The 19,577-nt window shown below is 49.8% G+C and overlaps 1 protein-coding gene across 2 annotated transcripts in view; it reads right to left on the reverse strand.

Moving 5' to 3' along the window:
• Nucleotides 1-19,577, reverse strand: part of Vgll4 (vestigial like family member 4) — a 132,787-nt gene that overhangs the window by 26,771 nt on the left and 86,439 nt on the right. For both annotated transcript variants that reach the window (XM_026383030.2, XM_026383029.2), the window contains one exon: nt 4,382-4,571. In XM_026383030.2, coding sequence (XP_026238815.2) covers nt 4,382-4,571 — 190 coding nt within the window. The remainder of the gene's footprint in view (nt 1-4,381; nt 4,572-19,577) is intronic.

The following is a 19,577-nucleotide window of genomic DNA, read 5'->3' on the forward strand; positions in this document are numbered from 1 at the left end:
GTCCAATACGGTCACCACCAGCCCATGGTGGCTATGAGCTTGAAATGTGCCCAGTGCACCTGAAGAGCTGAATTTTAATTTTGTTTAATGTAACTGATTTATTTTACGGCACTCGGGATGGAACCCAAGGCCTTGCATATGCTAGGTGAGCTCAATACCACTGAGCCACTTCCCCAGCCCCAAAAGGTTTAATTTTAAACTTAAACTGCCACCCGTGGCTAGCGTCCATCTTATCAGACGCCCAGCTCTAGAAGCAGCAGCACCATGGTAACTCAACGCAACAGGAACACCCACCCATCCTGTAATCCATTTTCTTCTTATTGGGGTTGTGTTGGGGTGTGGTTGTGTGAGTGTGTGTGTGTGTGTGTGTGTGTGTGTGTGTGTCTGTGTGTGTGTATTACTAGGGATTTAACTCTGGCACTTTACCACTGAGTTACATCCCTTTGACTTTCTTCTTCTTCTTCTTTTTTTTTTTTTAAAGACAGGATGAGGTCGGCCTCAGACTTGCCATCCTCTGGCCTCAGCCTCCCAAGTTGCTGGGATTACAGTTGTGTGCCAACATGCCCCAGACCTGGGCTTTTAAGTACTGTTTCCCACCAAAAGGAACCAGGGTCCCCTGCAGCGATGGCTTATTCCAAGGTCAAGCAGGAAGGTTAGAAGGTGACTCTAGAACATCTGATTTGCCACAGAATAGGAAAGGTGCTCAATTAAAACAACAGCTGTGAAACAGGACTGCAGGAGCCGGGGAAGGGGCTCGGGGAGAGTGACAACCCTTATACAAAACAGGGTCCTTAAGGCCACATGAATCACAAACAGGAAGACAGGAGAAAAGGGAGCTCTCCTGCTTACCAGGAAGAGCACAGCCGTAAAAAAATCACTTAGTGACATTTCTAGGAGAGTAGGCCCACCCCACCCTCAAATCCATTTTCTTTCCAAACGTCAGATAAAATATTTTTCAAGGTCCATTCGTGTTCTCAGTACTTAAAAATATATATATGTATGTGTACACACACACACACACACACACACACTTCACCATATTAACAAAACAATTAATTATGAGCTCAAACGACCCTGGTCACCAATGGAAGGAAGAACCCAGCAATTCTCATTTCCCAGGTGCTGGAGAATCACTAAGCAACCCCCCTCCCGCTCCCAGTCACAGCACATGAGATCCTGTCACACTCGGCTGCCTCCTAGCCTGGCTCAGAGCCAGGCCAGCGCCCCACTGGAAAGCAGCCCCACAGGATGCTTCCAAAGGAAACGCGGCCGAGCATGCGCCAGAGCCCCTCACTGCTAGCTGCCCAAACGGCTTTTCAACAACACCCCCTTTCTCAGAACCATGGCCACTTCTTTAGTGAAGAAATAAACAAAACGCATTTTCACGAGACGTCATTAACAGATTCTAGGAAGATCAAGCATAGAAAATCATTTCATAATCTTAAAGAGACAAACACACATGGGTCATTTCCAAGTAGGCGTGGATTGCGGCTGACTGCAGAAGAAAACTTCTAAAACACATGAAATAAAAACAGAGCAGGCTAGAGGTCAAGGGGTGCACGTTTCATCACATCACATGACAGTACTTACCAAGTACCCTGCACCGTATAAGTCAGAGGTGCCACATCTTTTCAGTTCACCTGTGAAATCTGTCATTAAGCTCTTAGCGAACACATGCAGAAACCCTGATGTGTCGTTGAAATTGAGGGACACCCAGAATGAACTGACTGCACACCGATCAGTTTTCCAACTTACAATTCAAAAGTCTCCCAAACTGCACACTTAAAAATGGTTAAGATGAAGGGCACAGAGGCTCAGAGCTGTAATCCTAATGATCCTGGAGGACCTCAAGTTCAAAGCCAGCCTGGGTAACTTAGTGACACCCTGACTCAGAATAAAAATTAAAAGGTCTGGGGACGTGACTCAGTGGCAGAGCAGCCTTGGGTTCAATCTCCAGTACTGCCCCCACCCCCAGAAAAAAAGGTTAAGATGATACATTTACTGCCAGGACACTCCTGCGCACACTTTAATGGAGGCTAGACAGGAGGATCACAAGCTCAAGGCCAGCTTTACCAACTTAGCAAGACCCCCGTGCAACTTAATGAGACTCTGTCCCTAAATAAAAAGTAAAAAGGCCTAGGGATGTGGCTCAGTGGTTAAGGACCCCTGGGTTCAATCTCCAGTACCAAAAACTAGATAAAAATTAACAATTTTTAAAAGGGGGCAGTAGCCACCTAGCTGATGTGAGCACAGGGGGTCTAGCAGAGTGGGGTGCTACTGTGTCTTCTTTCCTAAAATTCTGCATGATGGTGTCAATTATGAATTGCACACAGAATTTAATAATTCTATCTCTATCATTTACTCTTAAAGTTGTGTATAATAGCATCACAGACCTATATTTCCAGGCCGTATCTGTAACCAAGCCAAGGAGTTACAGAATCATTTCTAAGTGCTTTCACATTCTAATAATACCAACGTCTGAAGCTGAGTGTTTGCCGTCTGCCGAGTGCTGCACTAAGCACTCAAAATAATCGTTTGAGGAAGGTCCCCTGGTTACTCCCACGAAGGATAAAGAAGGTGGGATTCAAACCCAGGTGTTTAGACTAAAGTGTACACATCTCAAACATTAAGTTCTCTATTACCAGCATCTGAAAAATGGAATCATTCATAAAAATAAGGCCTACCATCAAGTGTGTGCCACCCTGGGTCCAACTCCCTGCATATTTTAGCTCTAATGCTTAAAATAGTCGTGTCCACTAGCTATTATCACTGTCATTTTACAAATAAGGACATTCAGCTCAGAAAAAACAAGGGACTTGTCAAGGCCTCACAGCTGGCAGGTGGCAGAATGAGGATTGAAACCAAGGTCTGTTGGATCACAAAATGTCACAAAGCTGACTCTTCCTTCCTTTAAAAATAAAACAAAAGGAACTGGTCTCTGATTCAGGGTTAGGAAGAGAGGAGAAGAAGAAACTCCTAGTAATGGAAGGATGGACTCCAACAGTCCAGAGGCCAGCAGCCTCCCCAGTGTGCAGAGCTGGTGGATCTGCAGGGCCCTGCTGCGGCTGGATTCCTGATTGTAGCAAATTCCAGGGCTCCAGACTGCAGGCTCAGCCTCTGACTAACACTGCAGTGATTTATTTGAGGATAAATACCTCTGTCAGTGTCTTATGACTGAACACAACAGGCCAAGCAGATTGGAACGCCAGGAATGCGAGGCTGCCTGAGCTCTGCAGCTCGGGCCACCTCCAGCCGCAGAAGCGCTCTGCCTCCAAGGAGGAAGCCCTCGGAGCCACCGCCTGGCCCAAGGAGCAGCGTCCTTGGGAGTCAGATTGGTGAGACCAGCCTCCTGGAGGAGGGCAAAACATTCCTTGGGCTGGCTGGAGGGAGGGGCAAGCCCAGGACCCGCGGACCACACCAAGCCTCTCCTCCGCACAATCAGAGTGACTTCACCACCATGGCTGACAAGACACCAGGCTCCGATGGTACCAACCCAACCGGATACACAACTGCCACCTGGGACTCTGCCAGGGGCTGGCCAGGTGCCTCCACATCCTGAAAGCATGGGAAAGGCAGTCGGCTCCCTTTGAGAGGGGGAGTGTGGAGAGGACAGGTGGGGTGGGCGGGGGCAGAGCACGGTGCCAGGTGCCCAGGAGCAGGCTGCGTTCCAGGTAGGAGCCCGGTCCCGCCACTCAGATCCGGACCGCTTAAGCTTCAACCCCTTCATTTTGCAGAGGAAGAAACCAAGGCCCATGGAGTTACAGGGATCTGGGTCAAGACAGTGGAGCACAGGTGTTGGTGGCAGATGGGGGACTGGCACCCAGGCCTCCCGGTCCAATGGCCGGTTCTCCGACCACTGCTGCAGGCCGAGGTCAGCTGGGACGAGCAGCCCCTGGTGCTGAACACGGAAGCCTGGCTCCCCCTCCCCGGGAAGGTCTCGAGTTCGCACCAGGAGCACAGAGGTGCATCCCTCACGCACACGCGTCAACACGCATGATCCAGACCCCACTCAGCTGCCAACCCCACCTTCTGCTCCCCCAATACACGACAGTCACTGACATCAGTTCTCTCAAAAACAATCAGTAGGTACGGGAGAGAAGAGCCCAGTTTTCCAGACAGAGGCCCTGGAGCTCTGAGAGACTCTTCCCTTCAGTGGGGCCACGCAGCCCAGGAGGCCCAATCTGCAGGAAGGAAGACGCCTCTCTCCACAGCTGTAAGGTCACCCGGGCACCTTCCTGGCAGAGCAGAGCTATTTATCTTTGACAGAAAGTACCTCATGAACAACTTAAAAAAATGACAGCTGAATCACAGGCACAAAGTCATTCAAGAAATCTGGCTCCAGCCTGGGGGTGCGCAAGCCCAGGAAGGAGAAGGGACTTACATGTGGGGGTTGAAGATGCGACTCATCTTGGAGACGTGGTCGTTTTCACAGTCGAGGTCCTCGTCCCCAGGCTCCATGCTGAACTTCCTCTTGCTGGGGCTGATGGGGGGAGGGCCAGTGCGGTGGCTGCTGAGGGCAGAGGCCACTGGGAGGGTCTGCATTCTGGGTTCTCCCCTGAGAGCAGCTTCACCTACGCACAGAGAGAGAGATGATGCTGTCACCAGGCAGGACAGCCCCCATCTGGGTCCCCAGGCTCCCCCGCCTACCCGCCCGGCCCCTTGCAAAACTGCTCCCAGTGGAAAGTTTTTGGCAACGTGACGGGCTGCCTGCCACCCTCAGGACATGGTCTGAGCCCGAGTCCTCTGCCAAGCATGGGGCGTTTGACATCAACGCGGTTTTCAGCACAGTCTTTAGGGTAGAGTTTAAAATGAAAAGGTGCAATACAGCAGAGAGGGAGGAAAACAGCATCTGCCACCAACCACCTCAAAGGCTAATTTGAAACATGGAAGGCCCCCGACTCCCAGGTACTCGGCTCCCTCCGCCAGGAGAACGCCCTCCAGAGCCCACCGACCGCCACGCCAAGCCGCCTTCTCTGGCCTGTTATGCTTTTATTATATTTTTGGTATATTTTTTGGGTTTTGTTCAGAACAAGGAAAACATATGGGCTAACAGTTCACATTTGCCCCTGAAATGAAAAGGAAAAAAATACATTGCTTAATGAGAAATAAACATTTTATTCCTAGAAACGGCTTGTGAAAATCTGACGCCGTTGGTCTGGTTATCGGCACCAGGTTTCAGTGTCTAACCTGTGGGGGGCAGAGGTACCGCTCTCCAGACACTTTTCAAAGTCAAACGCCCAAATTGCAGTTCTGATTTTGATGTGATTTGACACCTTGGTGTTTTCTACAGCCACTATGTTAACAGGCTTTGTCCCAGATGATAACTCAGTGTCTCACTATGAACTGAAGCAAGTGTGAACTTTCTCATCGATAACGATTGTGTGTGCACCTTCCAAACTTGGTCACCAAGAGTGATGATTATTTCAAGTGAAATGAACGTCAAGCTCTCCGAGTCCCACGGGGGCGGGCACCTCGATTTTTCACAAATAATAACCCTTTTGTTGTGCAATATGTCTTGGTCTCTGAGGCCTGAGCAGTTCTGTTTCCTTTTGGTCACAATTTGAGAGTCATACTGGGATGGAGGCAAGTCATCCGAGGCCCTGTGGCACCTAAGAAAAGCAATCTGCCTGCCACCCCTCCTGCTCAGATCATCACAGATGTGTCGCAGGTTTAACAGACGCTGGCTTCATACACACACGACCAATGCCATTCTGTTACGGGAAGGAGGGAGGGAACAGCCTCTGACCATTTACCAGGAAAAATAAGAACTCTGCCAATTTAGTCAGCAAGATGTAAACTCACAGATATACACCGACCTATCGGACACCTCCAGGCATGGCTTCTTATAAAGGTTCTGGCCCCAAAACAAACTGGAACTTTCCACTCTAAATGAAATACAGAAAATAAAAAACCAACCTCATCCTAGGCTAGGCTGCGACCCTTAGAGAGCCGGTGTGTCTCTGATTGGCCACCACTTCCTACCGAGTAGCTTTTGGTTTAAAAAAAAAAAAAGTGAAGATAATCTTTCTACCTTGGTAAATTAGAAAATACTAATTCCAAACATCCCCCTTTTTTCTTGTCCTCCTCCTTCCAACAGAGAGAAAAGAGGGTGTCCCCAGGTAAAACTTCCACTGCCCAGGCAACTTTCTGGGGATCCCCGATGACGGACCCCCAGGAATCAGCAAGTGTGACTCAAACCTCAGGTCAAAGTGGCCTGGCCTCCCACACTGCGCCCAGGGTGTCTCAGCACCTTGGCCTGGAGCTAAGGGGGCGGGGAGGAGGGAGCTCTGTGGACCCCTGAGCTTTGGCCACCATTTCATCAGCCGACTGCTGGGTGGCAACAGAAGTTGCTATGGAAAACAAGCGTCACGGCAACAAAGTCAGATCCGTCCAAAAAAGGAGCTCGTCATTCATGACACTGTGGCACGGAGAGCAAAGGCTCCTGGGAAGAACAACATTCCCTCCCCCTCGGGGCTCCAGGGCCAACCTAGTAAAAATTCTTGTGATCACTGGCATTTCAAAGTTCATCAAGCGGATGCACTGCTCAGTCTAACGACTGAAAAGAAAAACGTCCATAGCAATTCTCAGAAAGCACTGGAGATCCCTAACCAGGGAGTGGGGAAGGGACCACAGGACGCCCCCTAGATGACCCTGGAGCTGGAGGTGACCTGGAGTCGCAGCACATGAGCATCTCAGAGGCTGTGCTGGAAGGAGCCTGGGGAACCCTTGGCTGGGGATGCAGGAGGCCTCAGGTTCCATCCCCAGCAAACACACAACATAATTATTCAGTTAAACTCATCAGATATTTTGGTCGGGGGACTCAAGACACCTGTGTTCCAATCCTGCTCTTCCTGCGTGCAGTTCTACTCTCTGGCCTCCCACAGTGAGGGCCTGGGCCAGGTAAGACCTTCCAGCCCTTAGAGGGACTGAGCCACAGTCCCGAAATCAATCAAGTGACCAACCGACCAACATTTACCAAGACATCATTACACAAGGGATTGTGATACTAACCCAGCAAAACCAAAGCGTGACCCTCGACTGTCGTGTGTGTTGAGAAAGATACAGGTGACCCTGGGTTCCAACAGACTTGGAAACCATGAGATGAAACAACTGCCACAGGTTTCTTAATGGCAGGTCTTGTCGTCTGTCAGACAGCAAGACAGAAACCCTGCTCCCCGCCATCATTCTGCACCGTCCCCTCGTGCCATCTCTCAAAGCATCATCCTCAGCACGTCCACCCACGCCATCTCCAATGCCCAGCAGTCACTGGGAAGCCATGCCCAGACTGCTTCTGCTCTCACAAATGACAGCCAGGTCCTTCCTGGTTTGTCCAGGCATAGCCACCCTTTCGGAGCCCTCACACTTTTAACCCTAGAAGTTAAACAGTCACCACTGCACACAGAACTCAAGGTCCACCCTCCACACCCTCACCAGGGTCTCCCCTCAGGCTCCTCTTATCTAAAGTCTGTGTATCCTGCAGAGTCACTTCAAAAGCCACCTCCTTCCAGACCTCGTCCTCTATTCCTCAATCCGAACATCTCTTTCCACTAAAATCTATCGTGGTGGCGCTTGCCTTCCTAGTTTGTTTTGTGCTCCTTGAAGAAGCGATCATTTATGAATCTGAGAATACAGAACACCATACGTGCACACCACGATGCTCACATGAAGGAATGAGGCAACGGTACAGGCAGGTGACAGATTTTTAGGTTATATTAAAGATCTAAGATGCCACAGAATAAGGAATAAAATCTATTCAATAATACATTTACATGAGCAGCTCTCATAAGTCAGCAATGAAAAGAGAACTTAACCTGGGCACAGCGGCAGACGCCTGTGACCCCAGCCACTCGGGGAGGCTAAGGCAGGAGAATCGCAAGTTCCAGGCCATTCCTGGCAACTTAGTGAGACTCTGTCTCAAAATAAAAAGGGGTGGGGATGCAGCTCTGGGGTACACACCCCCTGGGTTCAATCCCCAGGACAGCAAATTAAAAAATTTTAAAATACGGTATATCCCAGCAAAGAGACATAATTCAGCCATTAAAAGGAATGAAGTCCCGTTGGTGCCATGGCCTCTATGAACCTGGGAAGCAGGGAGGTAAGAAGGAAGCCAGAGGCAAAGGCCACGTGTCACTGCGTTTCTATCAGATGTCCAGAGCAGACCCACTAGAGACACAGAGTAGATTAGCGTGGCTGTGGGCTGGGAGGGGGGCTGGGAAGTGACAGCTAACAGGTGCCGAGATTCTACTGGGGATGATAAAAATATTCTGCAATCAATTGTGGGAAGGTCGCACGGCTCTAAAACGTAGGAAAGCCAACGTCGTGCAGGCTTCGGGCGAACTGGACAGTGTACAGATGCAACCCCCAAATAATAAAAAGATAACCGAAGACTCCAATATTATCGCATCCTTCTCTCTCTTGGGCTTTTCACACTTAACTGTTAAATGAATAAGAACAGGAATTTTTCCTGAGTTAAAAAAAAAAAAGTCTTGACATTGTGGTATCATCTCTCTGTGATACTCAAGTCAGACATTTTTTCCTTTTCTGGGGGTGGGAGGTACCAGGGATTGAACTCAGGGGCACTGAACTACTGAGCCACATCCCCAGCCCAATTTTGTATTTTATTTAGAGACAGGGTCTCAATGAGCTACTTAGCGCCCCGCGGTTGCTGAGGTTGGCTTTGAACTCGTGATCCTCCTGTCTCAACTCCTTGAGCCCCTGGGATTACAGGCGTGCAGCACTTGCGCCTGGCCATTTAACTACCTTTTAACTCACAGTTATAACTAAAGAGATCCTATTTTAAAAAGAAAATGCCTTTGACCTTTTCATATATATATAATTTATTTTTTAGTTGTAGTTGGACACAATACCTTTATTTTATTTATTTATTTTTATGTGGTGCTGAGGATCGAACCCAGGGCCTCGCTCGTGCTAGGTGAGCGCTCTACCCCTGAGCCCCAGCCCAGCCCTCTTTGGACTTTTTAATGAAGATAATTTTATCCAGGTGTGTGTTACTGAAGAAAAATGCCTGCTACATGCAAAACTTACGTAAGCGCTGTTTTTTAGTCTTGGTGATAGTTCAAATGAATGGTTCAAAAATCTTCCTTAAATACTTTCCCCCTCAGTTGAAGATAAGCAAACATTTGGGCCCAGCATTTTACAAGAATCGGCATATACGTACTTCAGTGAGGAAAAGTTTAACTCAAGAGAGGAAAGGCAGAATCATTCGGTTTTCTGATGTGCTATGTGGGGACAGACATCACAAGAAAATTCTGCCTTCAGAGTCAGAAAGGAGCAGAGCCCCCAGCAAGGCGATTCAGAGAAGAGAGGCTCCCTCCCTAATCGTATTATCTTCGTATCTGAAGGGTTCTAAACGCTCTCCCCTTCCTACATCCCCTTCCTACATCGTAATACTGCCAAGACTCAAGTTTCTCTTATGCTCAAATGGCGCATTTAATGGATGAGACCACTTCTTAGCGGGACATAAAATAATGGTTCATCTGAGAGAAGATGAAATATAGAGCCTAACGTGGAAGGCTTTCAGAACAGCACCGAGGCTGAGGCTGGCCTCCAACTGGCCATCTCCTCGCCTCAGCCTCCTGAGTCGCTGGGATCCCAGGTGTGCACCGCCACGCCCGGCTTATCTGGCTCTAACTTTTAAGGATAGATCTTTTTTGGCAAAAGTCTCTGAACCTTACCCAATGGAGGCTTTATGTTCCCCCCCTCACCCCACCCTGTTTATCATGTCTGAACCTAAATCTAAGACATAAAACCACAGCTGGCCTCTCCAAGCCTCCCCACGGCGCTGATCTGTCTCCCGTCTGACCACAGCCCCCGGCAGCCCAGCTGACATCACCCTCCCGGCGAGAGGCACCCTGATAAAAGAACCGGAGCTGAGCAGAGCTGCAGCGCAATATTTCACGGCTCATCCCACGTGTCCCAGGCCATGACTGAACTGGGCAGGAGCCCACAGGCGGGGCTTACTCCTTTCTTTGTCTCAGATAATACTCCTTTGTCTCAGAGACCAGAGCCAGAGGAGACGGGGAACAGCCAAGTCAACTTCTCTCAAACAGTTGGACCTGTGGCCAACCCCATCCTGGGGCGTGTGTGTGTGTGTGTGTGTAAGAGGAGGGCTGTCAGGCAACACCATACAACAGACCCACACAGTGGCACCAGGATCACTAGCGATTCTGCCACCGGGTCACTGGCTCTGTCCCCACCAGCCCCCAACCCACAAAGTCCCTTTCACAACGTCACTCTCAAGGTGGACGCAGACCCAGCCCTCTGCTTCCCGAGCCCCATCTCAAATCCGAGAGGTCAAACCTCAGATCACCGTGGCCCGTGCAGCCGGCCGGGCTGGCCTGAGCACCTGACCACCCCTTCACGGCTGACCACAAAGAAGGATGGACACGCAACACGGCAACACCACCTGTGCGGGTGGACAGACGCCATTTTACCTAGAACTTCAAGTCCTCCACGTGACCGTGCCCACATCCTGCGCTGGGGGCCTGCCTGTATCCAAGCCAGCACGTTTCATTTTCGGAGCATTTTCAATGTCACCTGTTACCCTGGGATCTCCTTAGCCCAGTCCTGTAAGGCGAGCGGGGCAAGAATCGCCCCCGACCCGAAGCCAAGGAAACCAGTGTCTGGAGGACTGAGTGACGTGCCCCAGGCCCCACAGCTGATCAACAGAGGCTGCAGGGGGAGCCTGGGCCAGAGTCCCAGAGCTTCCTGTGTTTCCTAGGTGTGCAGAGTGCATAAGAGGTGAAGGGGATAAGACAGAACTGGGGGGAAGCTGGGGCAGGGAGACAGGCGGGGCAGGTGGGGGAGACAGAGTGGAAGGGAAGGAAGTGGGGGTCCAAGTCTGTCCCCTCCAAAGTCCCAGCACCCAGGACTTCAGAATGTGACCTACTGGGAGACAGATTTTGAAAAGTTCCTTAAAGTGATATGAGGTCACATGGGCCCGACAGCAATACTGTGTCCATGTAAGAGGACGAGACCAGGACACAGACACCGGCAGGGAGAGCGTGAAGACGGCGAGAGGCTCCGACCAACAACCAGTGGACACCCTGACCCTGGGCTTCCAGCACCCCTACCTGTGGGAGAGAAAACCTCTTTGCTTAAGTTCCTCAGACCCCAGTGTTTGTCACGACCCCAGGAAACTCATGCACGGAGGGAGGGAGAAAAGGCAAGGGGGCGGGGGACAGGAAGACCTTCCCAAGGTTTCAGCCATTGAAACCTTGGAAGCACCCTCCATCCTCCGTCTACCCGAGTGGGCTCCGAGGCCGGCCTGGCTGACCTGACAGTCTGAGCACCAAGGCCGGGGGAAGCACCAGGGTGGGCCCTGGCTTCTCAGCGCGGTACCAGGAAAAGCACCAGATGCACACTATGCCGCACCCCAAAGGCACAGGGAGCCCTGGGGGCTCTCCCAGAGGAGCTCGGGTAAAGGGCAGGTCTCCGAGTGGCAATCCAACTTGGCTCCTCACCTCCTCTGCACTGACCAGATGGGTGACCCTGAGCTCCCACAATTCCTGCAGGGGAGGAGGGTGCACTGGGAACCCCTTCACTAACCGGGACTTGGAGTCAGGGCTCTGGAGTGTGACCCGCTCCAAACGGAACCCAATCCTGATGCGTGAGGGGCTGGGGGAGTCTGTATTCCCTCCTGAGGTGTTGTGGCTTTGTTTTTGTTTTGGGGGGTTGGCTTTGTTTTTGTTTGGGTACTGGGGATTGAACCCAGGGGTGCTTAACCCCTGAGCCACATCCCCAGCACTTTTTATTTTTAATTTTGAAACAGGATCTCACTAAGTTGCTTAGGGTCTCACTAAGTTGGTGAGGCTGGCCTCAAACTTGCAATCCTCCTGTGTCACTCAGCCTCGAGTCGCTGGGATTAACAGCGTGTGCCACTGTGTCCGACTCCCTTCTGGTTTTGAATATCTATGATCTCACAGGGAATGGGGAAAACAGTATTTAAAAACTTTTTTATTTCAAAGAAATGTCAACTTTAATTCTCAGCATGATTGTGAATATATACCAAAGAGTTTTAAATAGATTGAATGGAAAAGTTAGTCTGGATATCAGAAAGCACTAAATTGGGTACAATGGTGCATCCCTGTAGTTCCAACAACTCCAGAGGCTGAGGCAGGAGGATCACAAGTTCAAGGCAATTTAGTGAGACCCTGTCTAAAAATTTTTAAAAATAATAATAATAATAATTGAAAGGGCTGGGAATGATGCTCAGTGGTAGAGCACTTGCTTAGCATGTGCAAGGTCCTGGGTTCCATCCCATTATTAAAAAAAAAAAAAAAGCACTAACTAAAAATACTCTAAATAAAAAGTTGTCACAAGCACATCCAGACATTGCCATTCACGTAACTGGCAAGTTCTACACTGCTTAAAACCCATTTTGCTGTCCTTGGGGTTGAAGGGAAGTCCCGCCATCTCACTTACCCTGCTGAACCACAGTACAGTAACCGGGTGGGATCAGCCCTCGGTCAGCACGTTCAAGTTCCTGTCTGACCACAGCTATCATTTCAGCATGAAGAAAACTCGGGTGCAGCTACAGCAATGTGCACAGACTGCGGCTCAGGCTGCCTGGGTTTTACGTTGGGTTTGGCCTCATGAATCATTATTGGTATTTAAAAAAAAATAAAATTAAAAAAAAAAAAAAAAGCACCTATCACCTTCCCACCCTCCGACCTAACACCCACCGTCTCCTCTTCCTGGCCCTCCTCTCCCTGGACTGTGGTCTGCCAGCAGCCTCAAAGGGTCCGGAGTACCGTGGGGAAGCAGCTGTCACTGGGAGGCCAAGATCTGCTTTTATGTGCAGGGACACACAGTCTGCCTGAAGATGACAATGATGGCCATTGTGACACAGGTCCCTCCATGGGCATGGGCCTGAACCCGAGGAGCAGCTTGCCCCCCGAGTGGAAGAGGCTCTTCAGGCCAGGCAGAAAGCCTCCCTGTGTTGACTTGCAAATCCACTTTGGTAACAGTCTACTGTTAATGAGGAGGAGGAGAGTTATGAAAGTAAATTGTTTGCAGATGGTTCTAGAGGCAGGAACTTGGCAAGGGGCTCCATTTCCTCCCTGGTGGAGCCTGAAATGGTTAGAAGCTCGGAGCCGCTGAGCCGGAGCAGAGAGGAGGAGGCTTACTCAGACCCCTGTCATGGCCGGGCCGGCCTCCTGAGGGCCTCCTCCAGCGGCAGGACACAGGAATGAGGCTGGGGGAAAAGCTATTCCCTCCAAGTGTTTGGTAAGAAATGTTCTCTTCAGGCCGTCTGCTAAGCCACAGGTCAAGTATCTGAGGTCGCAAGTTGGTACGCGCATCTTCAAAGCACTCTGTATTTGAAAGAAACTCTGGAGGGAATGGCGGGGTCACAGTCCCTGAGTGGGCTGGATCTTAGAGAAAATCATCACTGACCACTGGGGGAGGGGGAGGGGAGGAAGAGGAGGACCCCATCACAGTGGCACCTGCAATCCCAGCATTTCAGGGGGCTGAGGCAGGAAGATGGCAAGTTTGAGGCCAGGCTGAGCAATGGAGCAAGACCCTGTGTCAAACTAAATGAAGAAGGGCTGGGGATGCTCCTCGGTGAACTCCTGGATTTCATCACCAGGACAGAGAGAGACAGACAGACAGACAGACCGACCGACACAGAGGGAGTGAGAGTCAGTGAGACCTGAGGAGCCAGCCCAGGCAGTCTGCAGCACTGCGTGCTGGGGTCCATCAGCTGCTAGGGCTCCTGTGTTTTGAGGAGGGTGGGATGAAGGGGACCTCCGATGTCACTCTCGCCATTCTGAACCAAGGGCACAGTGCCCAGGAGCAGTGTCAAGAGCACCCTCGGCTCCCCCAGGGCCTGGCTGCCTCCCCAGGGCTGTCCCCACACGTGTGACGGGGTCCACGTGACACCAGCCCCAGCGCCCAGCACACAGTTGGCGCTCCCTGCTCCGTCCTGCCTGCTCCAGTGCTGGGCTGGCTTCTGCTCCGCCCTGTCCCTCTCCAGAACCCACTCCGTGTCCTCTGCCACTTCATATTCATCCCTCATTTCAAACCCAACTCCAGGCCTCTCCCAGCGCCCCCGAGAGCCTCTCCTTTGAAACAGCCTCAGTCTGGACATGGTTTAAGGGTGACCACAGGTTCATGTGTTGGGGGCTTGGTCCTCAGGGTGGTGGAACTGGGAAGTAGGGCCTTTAAGAAGTGGAACCTACTGGGAGGTCCTCAGTTCAAATGGAAATGTGCCCATGGAAGGGACGGTAGGACCTCAGAACCTCTGGCAAATTGTTTGATGATGTCATCTTTTCCTCCCCCACACAATCCCACCATTGCCATCCACCATAAGGTAACACAACCAAGCAAGGCCTTGACCAGAAGCTGCACCATGCTGATTGGACCATCAACCTCTAAAACTATGAATTAAACAAACCTCTTTTCTTTATAAAACTACCCTGCCTCTGGCATTTCATTGTAGTTATAGAAAAATGGAAGAATACAGATAGCATCTACCTGAGCTGAGCTGCACTGGCATAAATTCTACAAGAAATTATAAAATTGTCCAGCTCCAATTCAAAAACTACTGCCTCTTGTTTTAGTTTTGTCTGCCATACCATCATGATTATCACAATGCCTCCAAAGGTAAATCAGCAACCCCGCTCTCTATAGTTGTTCTAGTAGGACCCTTAGGATAAGATGATGCGCCCAAGAACCAACTTGAAATTCTCACACCAACTGGAGGAAGGGACTGCTGAACGTCACACACGGGTCTACTAATGCTCAACATGATCTCATCACCAGCTCCAAATCCCTGGCAGAGCTGGAGTAGGCAGGGACAAAAACCCTAAGTCAAATGTCTCAGAAAGTTACTCTGATGCCCCACAGAGGTTTATTAACTCACTCCCTTATTTACTGTTGCTAAAATTTTCACTGGTTTCAAAAGCCATAGAATGAATTTTCCAAGAATTAAAAATAGGAACATCAAGTTCAAAGACGCCCCGATCCAACGGAATGAAAACAGCATTAAAAACACAGGCAGTCACACAATTCAAGAGCCTAATAACCATGAAGACTGGTAAACTGAAGCTTTTTAAAGATTTTGGAAACCTTCCCACTAGAAGAGCCTAAAGAAATAAGTTTATTTTTTCCAACTTTTTAGTTCAAAAAGTTTGAAAGTCAATGGAAAGTGGCTGGCCTCGAACTTGTGATCCTCTTGCCCCAGCCTCCCAAGTTACTGGATCACCAGTGTGCACCACCACGTGCAGCATAACTGCTAAAAAAAAAAAAAAAAAAAAAAAATTTAAAGCTTGGAGAGGTCAAATACCTCCACACGTGTCTTCTCAGAATAGAGACACTTTCCTTCGTGGCCACCACGCCCTGGACTACCCCTACCTAGTGATGTATCGTTGTTATCTGATGGCAGATCCCTATTCAATTTTCCCCGACAGGACTGGGTCTTCTTTTCTTGGTGGCATGGGGTGTTGCACGCTGTTCAATGGCGTACTCAGGTCTCGTTTTATCTGAAAGAGTCATTTTTTTTCCCTTTTTCATGGCATTGGGGTTTTCAAATAATCCAGACCAACTAACTATCCTCTGATTTTAGATGGTCTGATCCTTTCCTCATGATCAGGTCTGAGTTAAATATTTTTGGCAAGAATAGTACAAAAAAGGATCTGAGAACTTGCCACTGAACCCACTCCCTCAGCAGCCAGGGCACCCCAGCGGGGGAGGTGAGCTCGACCAGCTGGTGGTACCCACAGATTTCTCTGCGATAACAAAGTAACTTTTTTCTCTTCTGCAGCAAGAGCATGGGGGTGTGCATTTCGGTCATCATCACTCAAGCTCTTACTCATTTATGAAGCACCTTTTATTTGTACTGCAAGAGACCGGAGCTGAAGGCGCCCTGGTTACAGATCACTACAAGTCTGCTCTGATCAGGAAGCAGCATTTCCACATAGACGACCTGACCTTCACATAGAGACCTGACCTTCACCATCACGAACTTTAGTTCTAGTGGGAAAGAAAAGTCATGAGAATAACTATAAAGAGAAACACCAATATCAAGATAAAATGGGTGAACTGTGTGTGGTATGAATTACGTCTCAATTAAGCTGTTGCCAATTCAAAAAAAAAAATCATTAAGGACCCCAAAGAGCTTTTGTGTATGTAGGCTATATCAATAGTCATCGTTCAAAGAACTGAAATGGGCAGATTTGGCTAAAGCAAACCAGAGGGCCCTGGCAGGGAACTGACAGACCCTGCCCTATACGGGCCTTGGTGCAGACGAGAGAAACTTCTGAGGAGGCAGGTCGGGCAGCACTGGGCGGGCTGGTGTCTCCGATGGACACACCTGGGCCTCCAGTGAAGCAAGTGGACAGGGCTCTGGTAAGGAGTCACTCAGCGGGGACGGAGAGTTTAAGGAAAGATGAGGCACAGGAGAGCGTTTCGGCCGCGTGTGTGCCCCGCACTCCTCCTGACTCTCGACAATATGGGGCTTCCCATCTTTATAAGCTAGGAAACTGCTAGGAAACTGTATGGATTGAAAAGGCCAGAAAGCTACAGCTCTCCCCAGCTCATCAACATAAAAAAGGAAACCTCAGGATCCATGAGAGTGCAGGCAGCATTTAAGATCCACAGGCTGATCCAGAGTCTAATTAAACCCACACCAACATCTTTGCCACTGTCCCGGTCCTTTTAATACCCTAACAATAACATCCTTTTAGTGTTGGAGACGAACTAAAACTCATGTTCCTGACATAAGACCAATGTCTCTTTGTCTTAGTGGCCAACACTCATTCACTCACCATTTCCTGGGCAAGAGCTGAATCGTGAAGAACACCAAACATCTCAAATAATAATTCATGTTTACAGAAGAAAAATTCTGCAGAGTGATTTAAAATGCAAATGAAAACTACCCTATGTTAAACCAATTCTTTAAAATTACAACATACTGCGCTTCATGAATGAGTTGTGCTGACTTTTTTCATAGTACATAGTATATTTCAGAGTCCTTTTATGGGCAGTTTTTACTCAATTGTTACAGCTTACGTTCACTATTTTTAGAAGATGCTTGCAATCGCCAACCAAAAAAACTAAGAGACTATTAGAACTGGAATCTAAAAATTCTAAGCCAGACCCAGTGGTGAGCGCCTGCAGTTCCCGCTATCTAGGAGGCTGAGGCAGGAGGATCTCTTAAGAACCATCTCTTAAAAATAAAGAAACAGAAGCATACTAACTAGCTTGAGAAAATATTAAAACATTCTGTTGGAGATATGCCAGAGGAGCCAACAGTGAATTTCATATCTGGATGAGAATAACATCAAAGTGTATTTTCAATTCTCATTAAGAAAACTGGCATTAAAATGCTGTGAAGCACAAGCAAAGGGCAGGTGAATCCCTGAGTTGCTTTTGAAATGGTCAACTGCAGACTTATTCCTCAGATTTTACATTAACTGGAAATCTTAACACTCTTATGCAAGAATTATACCTCATCCAGAACATGGTCCCCTCCTGGAGGGGGCAGGGTTGGAACCCAGGGCTCTGGAGTCCCCACCACGGAGCCACCCCACGGCTATGAGGAGAACTCCCTGTAGCCTCACTAAACTCCAAGAAAGGGACTATTAAATAATAAACTACGACGTCAAAAAATACGAGGAAAGGAATATTCCATTAGCATGTACAATCAAACGTCCCCACTCTCTTGTGACAAGCTTTCTAGAGCAAATGCAGAGTGAGCAGCGCCCCCCAAAACAAACAACGAGAAAATATTGAGGGAAGTGGGTGTTGCTGACTTTTTATTCCTATTTCTTTCCATCCTCCCCAGCCGGCTTCTCTCTTTCAGTTTACATTATCCACTGAGTAAATTTTATCAATGAGGGGCCAGGAAGGGCCGCCTCCCCTTTGGTATATTTACTTAAGATACAGGGCAAACCCGCCATTGTGCTCATAAAAGTCCTGGCCGTGGCTGGGCCTGCTTCAAGTCCCTCTCTACCTCCAAGTGACTTATCCCGAAGCCAAAGAAAGAGGAAAACTGTGCTGATCAAAGGCCGGGCTGTCATTAAGTGAAAATGATGGAAGATGAAAGGCCCGCGCGCTACTTCAAAGGCGCAGCTGAGCCGGAGCAGGGAGCAAGGGCTCTGGGGCCAGAGGCGCCCGCGCTCGCCTTAAGGGGCTCGATGACATTCCTTGAGCCCCCATCTTCACACTAATTGCGCAAAACAGAATGCCAACGCAGACTCCAGTGCTTTTTCCATAGACGGGAAGAGGCGTAGGTAACCCCAAAACGAAGCGTGGCACATCTCTTTTCTGCACATAAAAAAAAGTGGAGGGGGGGATTCCCAGGCTGCTGAAGAAGCAGCAGGCGTCTCTCAAACCGTGTGCAACCGTGTCTAAGCAGAGTTACGCCCTGAGGTGAAGGACATTTTGAGAGATGGCAGTTTAACTCGGGAGACTTCAGGTGTTGGCGGAGAAGGGTCCCCAAGCCTGCTGGCGGGCTTCACATTATGGTTGGACTAGAGCCACTAAGTGGGAGAACCAGGCTGACTCGCGATTACACCACTCTCCCTTTATTCCACCCCAACTACGCCTGCCCGGCCCTTGAAGCCCCTCACACCACCTCAGCCTGCTGGCCCTCCTGTGGGCAGTAAAGACTGTCCTTGATAAGGGGCCCCACAGCCATTACATCTCATCTCCTTCCCAAGAGACACTTCCTGGGATGACTGACACATGGAACCGTCTCAGCCGCAGTTCTGGCCACGCTCGAGGCTCTGCAGGGAATGGACAGGGATTCCCACCCCTCCACAAGCTGCGGTTAGTATGGCTGTGCATGCAGGTGCAGAGGAGAGCGCCACCCGCTCTGCCGGGAATTAATGATCGGGATGACAGGAGCACTCAGAAGCATTAATGTGGTGCCCATGGGTGCTCCAGGTCCCCGACGAAGGCAAGTGCACCACATCCTGCTCGTGATCTGGGACAGGTACTACTCATCCTAAGAGGAGGGGACGGAGGCCCGTGGCCCAGCCACTTGCCAAAGCCACAGTCAGGAGAAAGCACAGCCCGGACTTGCACCCAGAAGCTCTGGCTCCAGGGACCACACCCTCAGCTTCTACGCCCCTTGTCGGGTTTGACGGAGTGGGTCACAGCGGGTGAGCAGGAGTTTGCCAGGGAACCAAATCCCACAGGCCAGAGGAGCCACAGAGGAAAGCAGAACGGGAAACACTCGCTGCAGGCGGAAACTGCTTGGTCTTCCAGAAAGCTCAGAGCGAACGGTGTTCCTTCCTCCACCCACCTCCAATCACACTGGCCACTGGGAAAACTCTCCTGTGCGCAAACTCCAGAGCAGCCTCTCCCGCTGAGCCATGATAAATAAAAAGGTTGATCTTTCCTGGGCTAGCAGGAGCCATTGGCGACCTTCAGGCTAGAAAAACGACATTTTTCACACACCGCCACACGCCTACGTGACCATCTCTGTGTTTGCCTTCTTTGACTTTGCCCTGCCCACCCCCAGTCCCCAACTCCCTGCCCCTCCCTCTCAACTCATTCTCTGTTCAGATGCTTTAGTTTACAACATGCATGGTGCCTGTCTGTCTCTTAGA

The sequence above is a fragment of the Urocitellus parryii genome, chromosome 16 (assembly GCF_045843805.1).
Source record: "Urocitellus parryii isolate mUroPar1 chromosome 16, mUroPar1.hap1, whole genome shotgun sequence".
Classification (NCBI taxonomy): domain Eukaryota; kingdom Metazoa; phylum Chordata; class Mammalia; order Rodentia; family Sciuridae; genus Urocitellus; species Urocitellus parryii.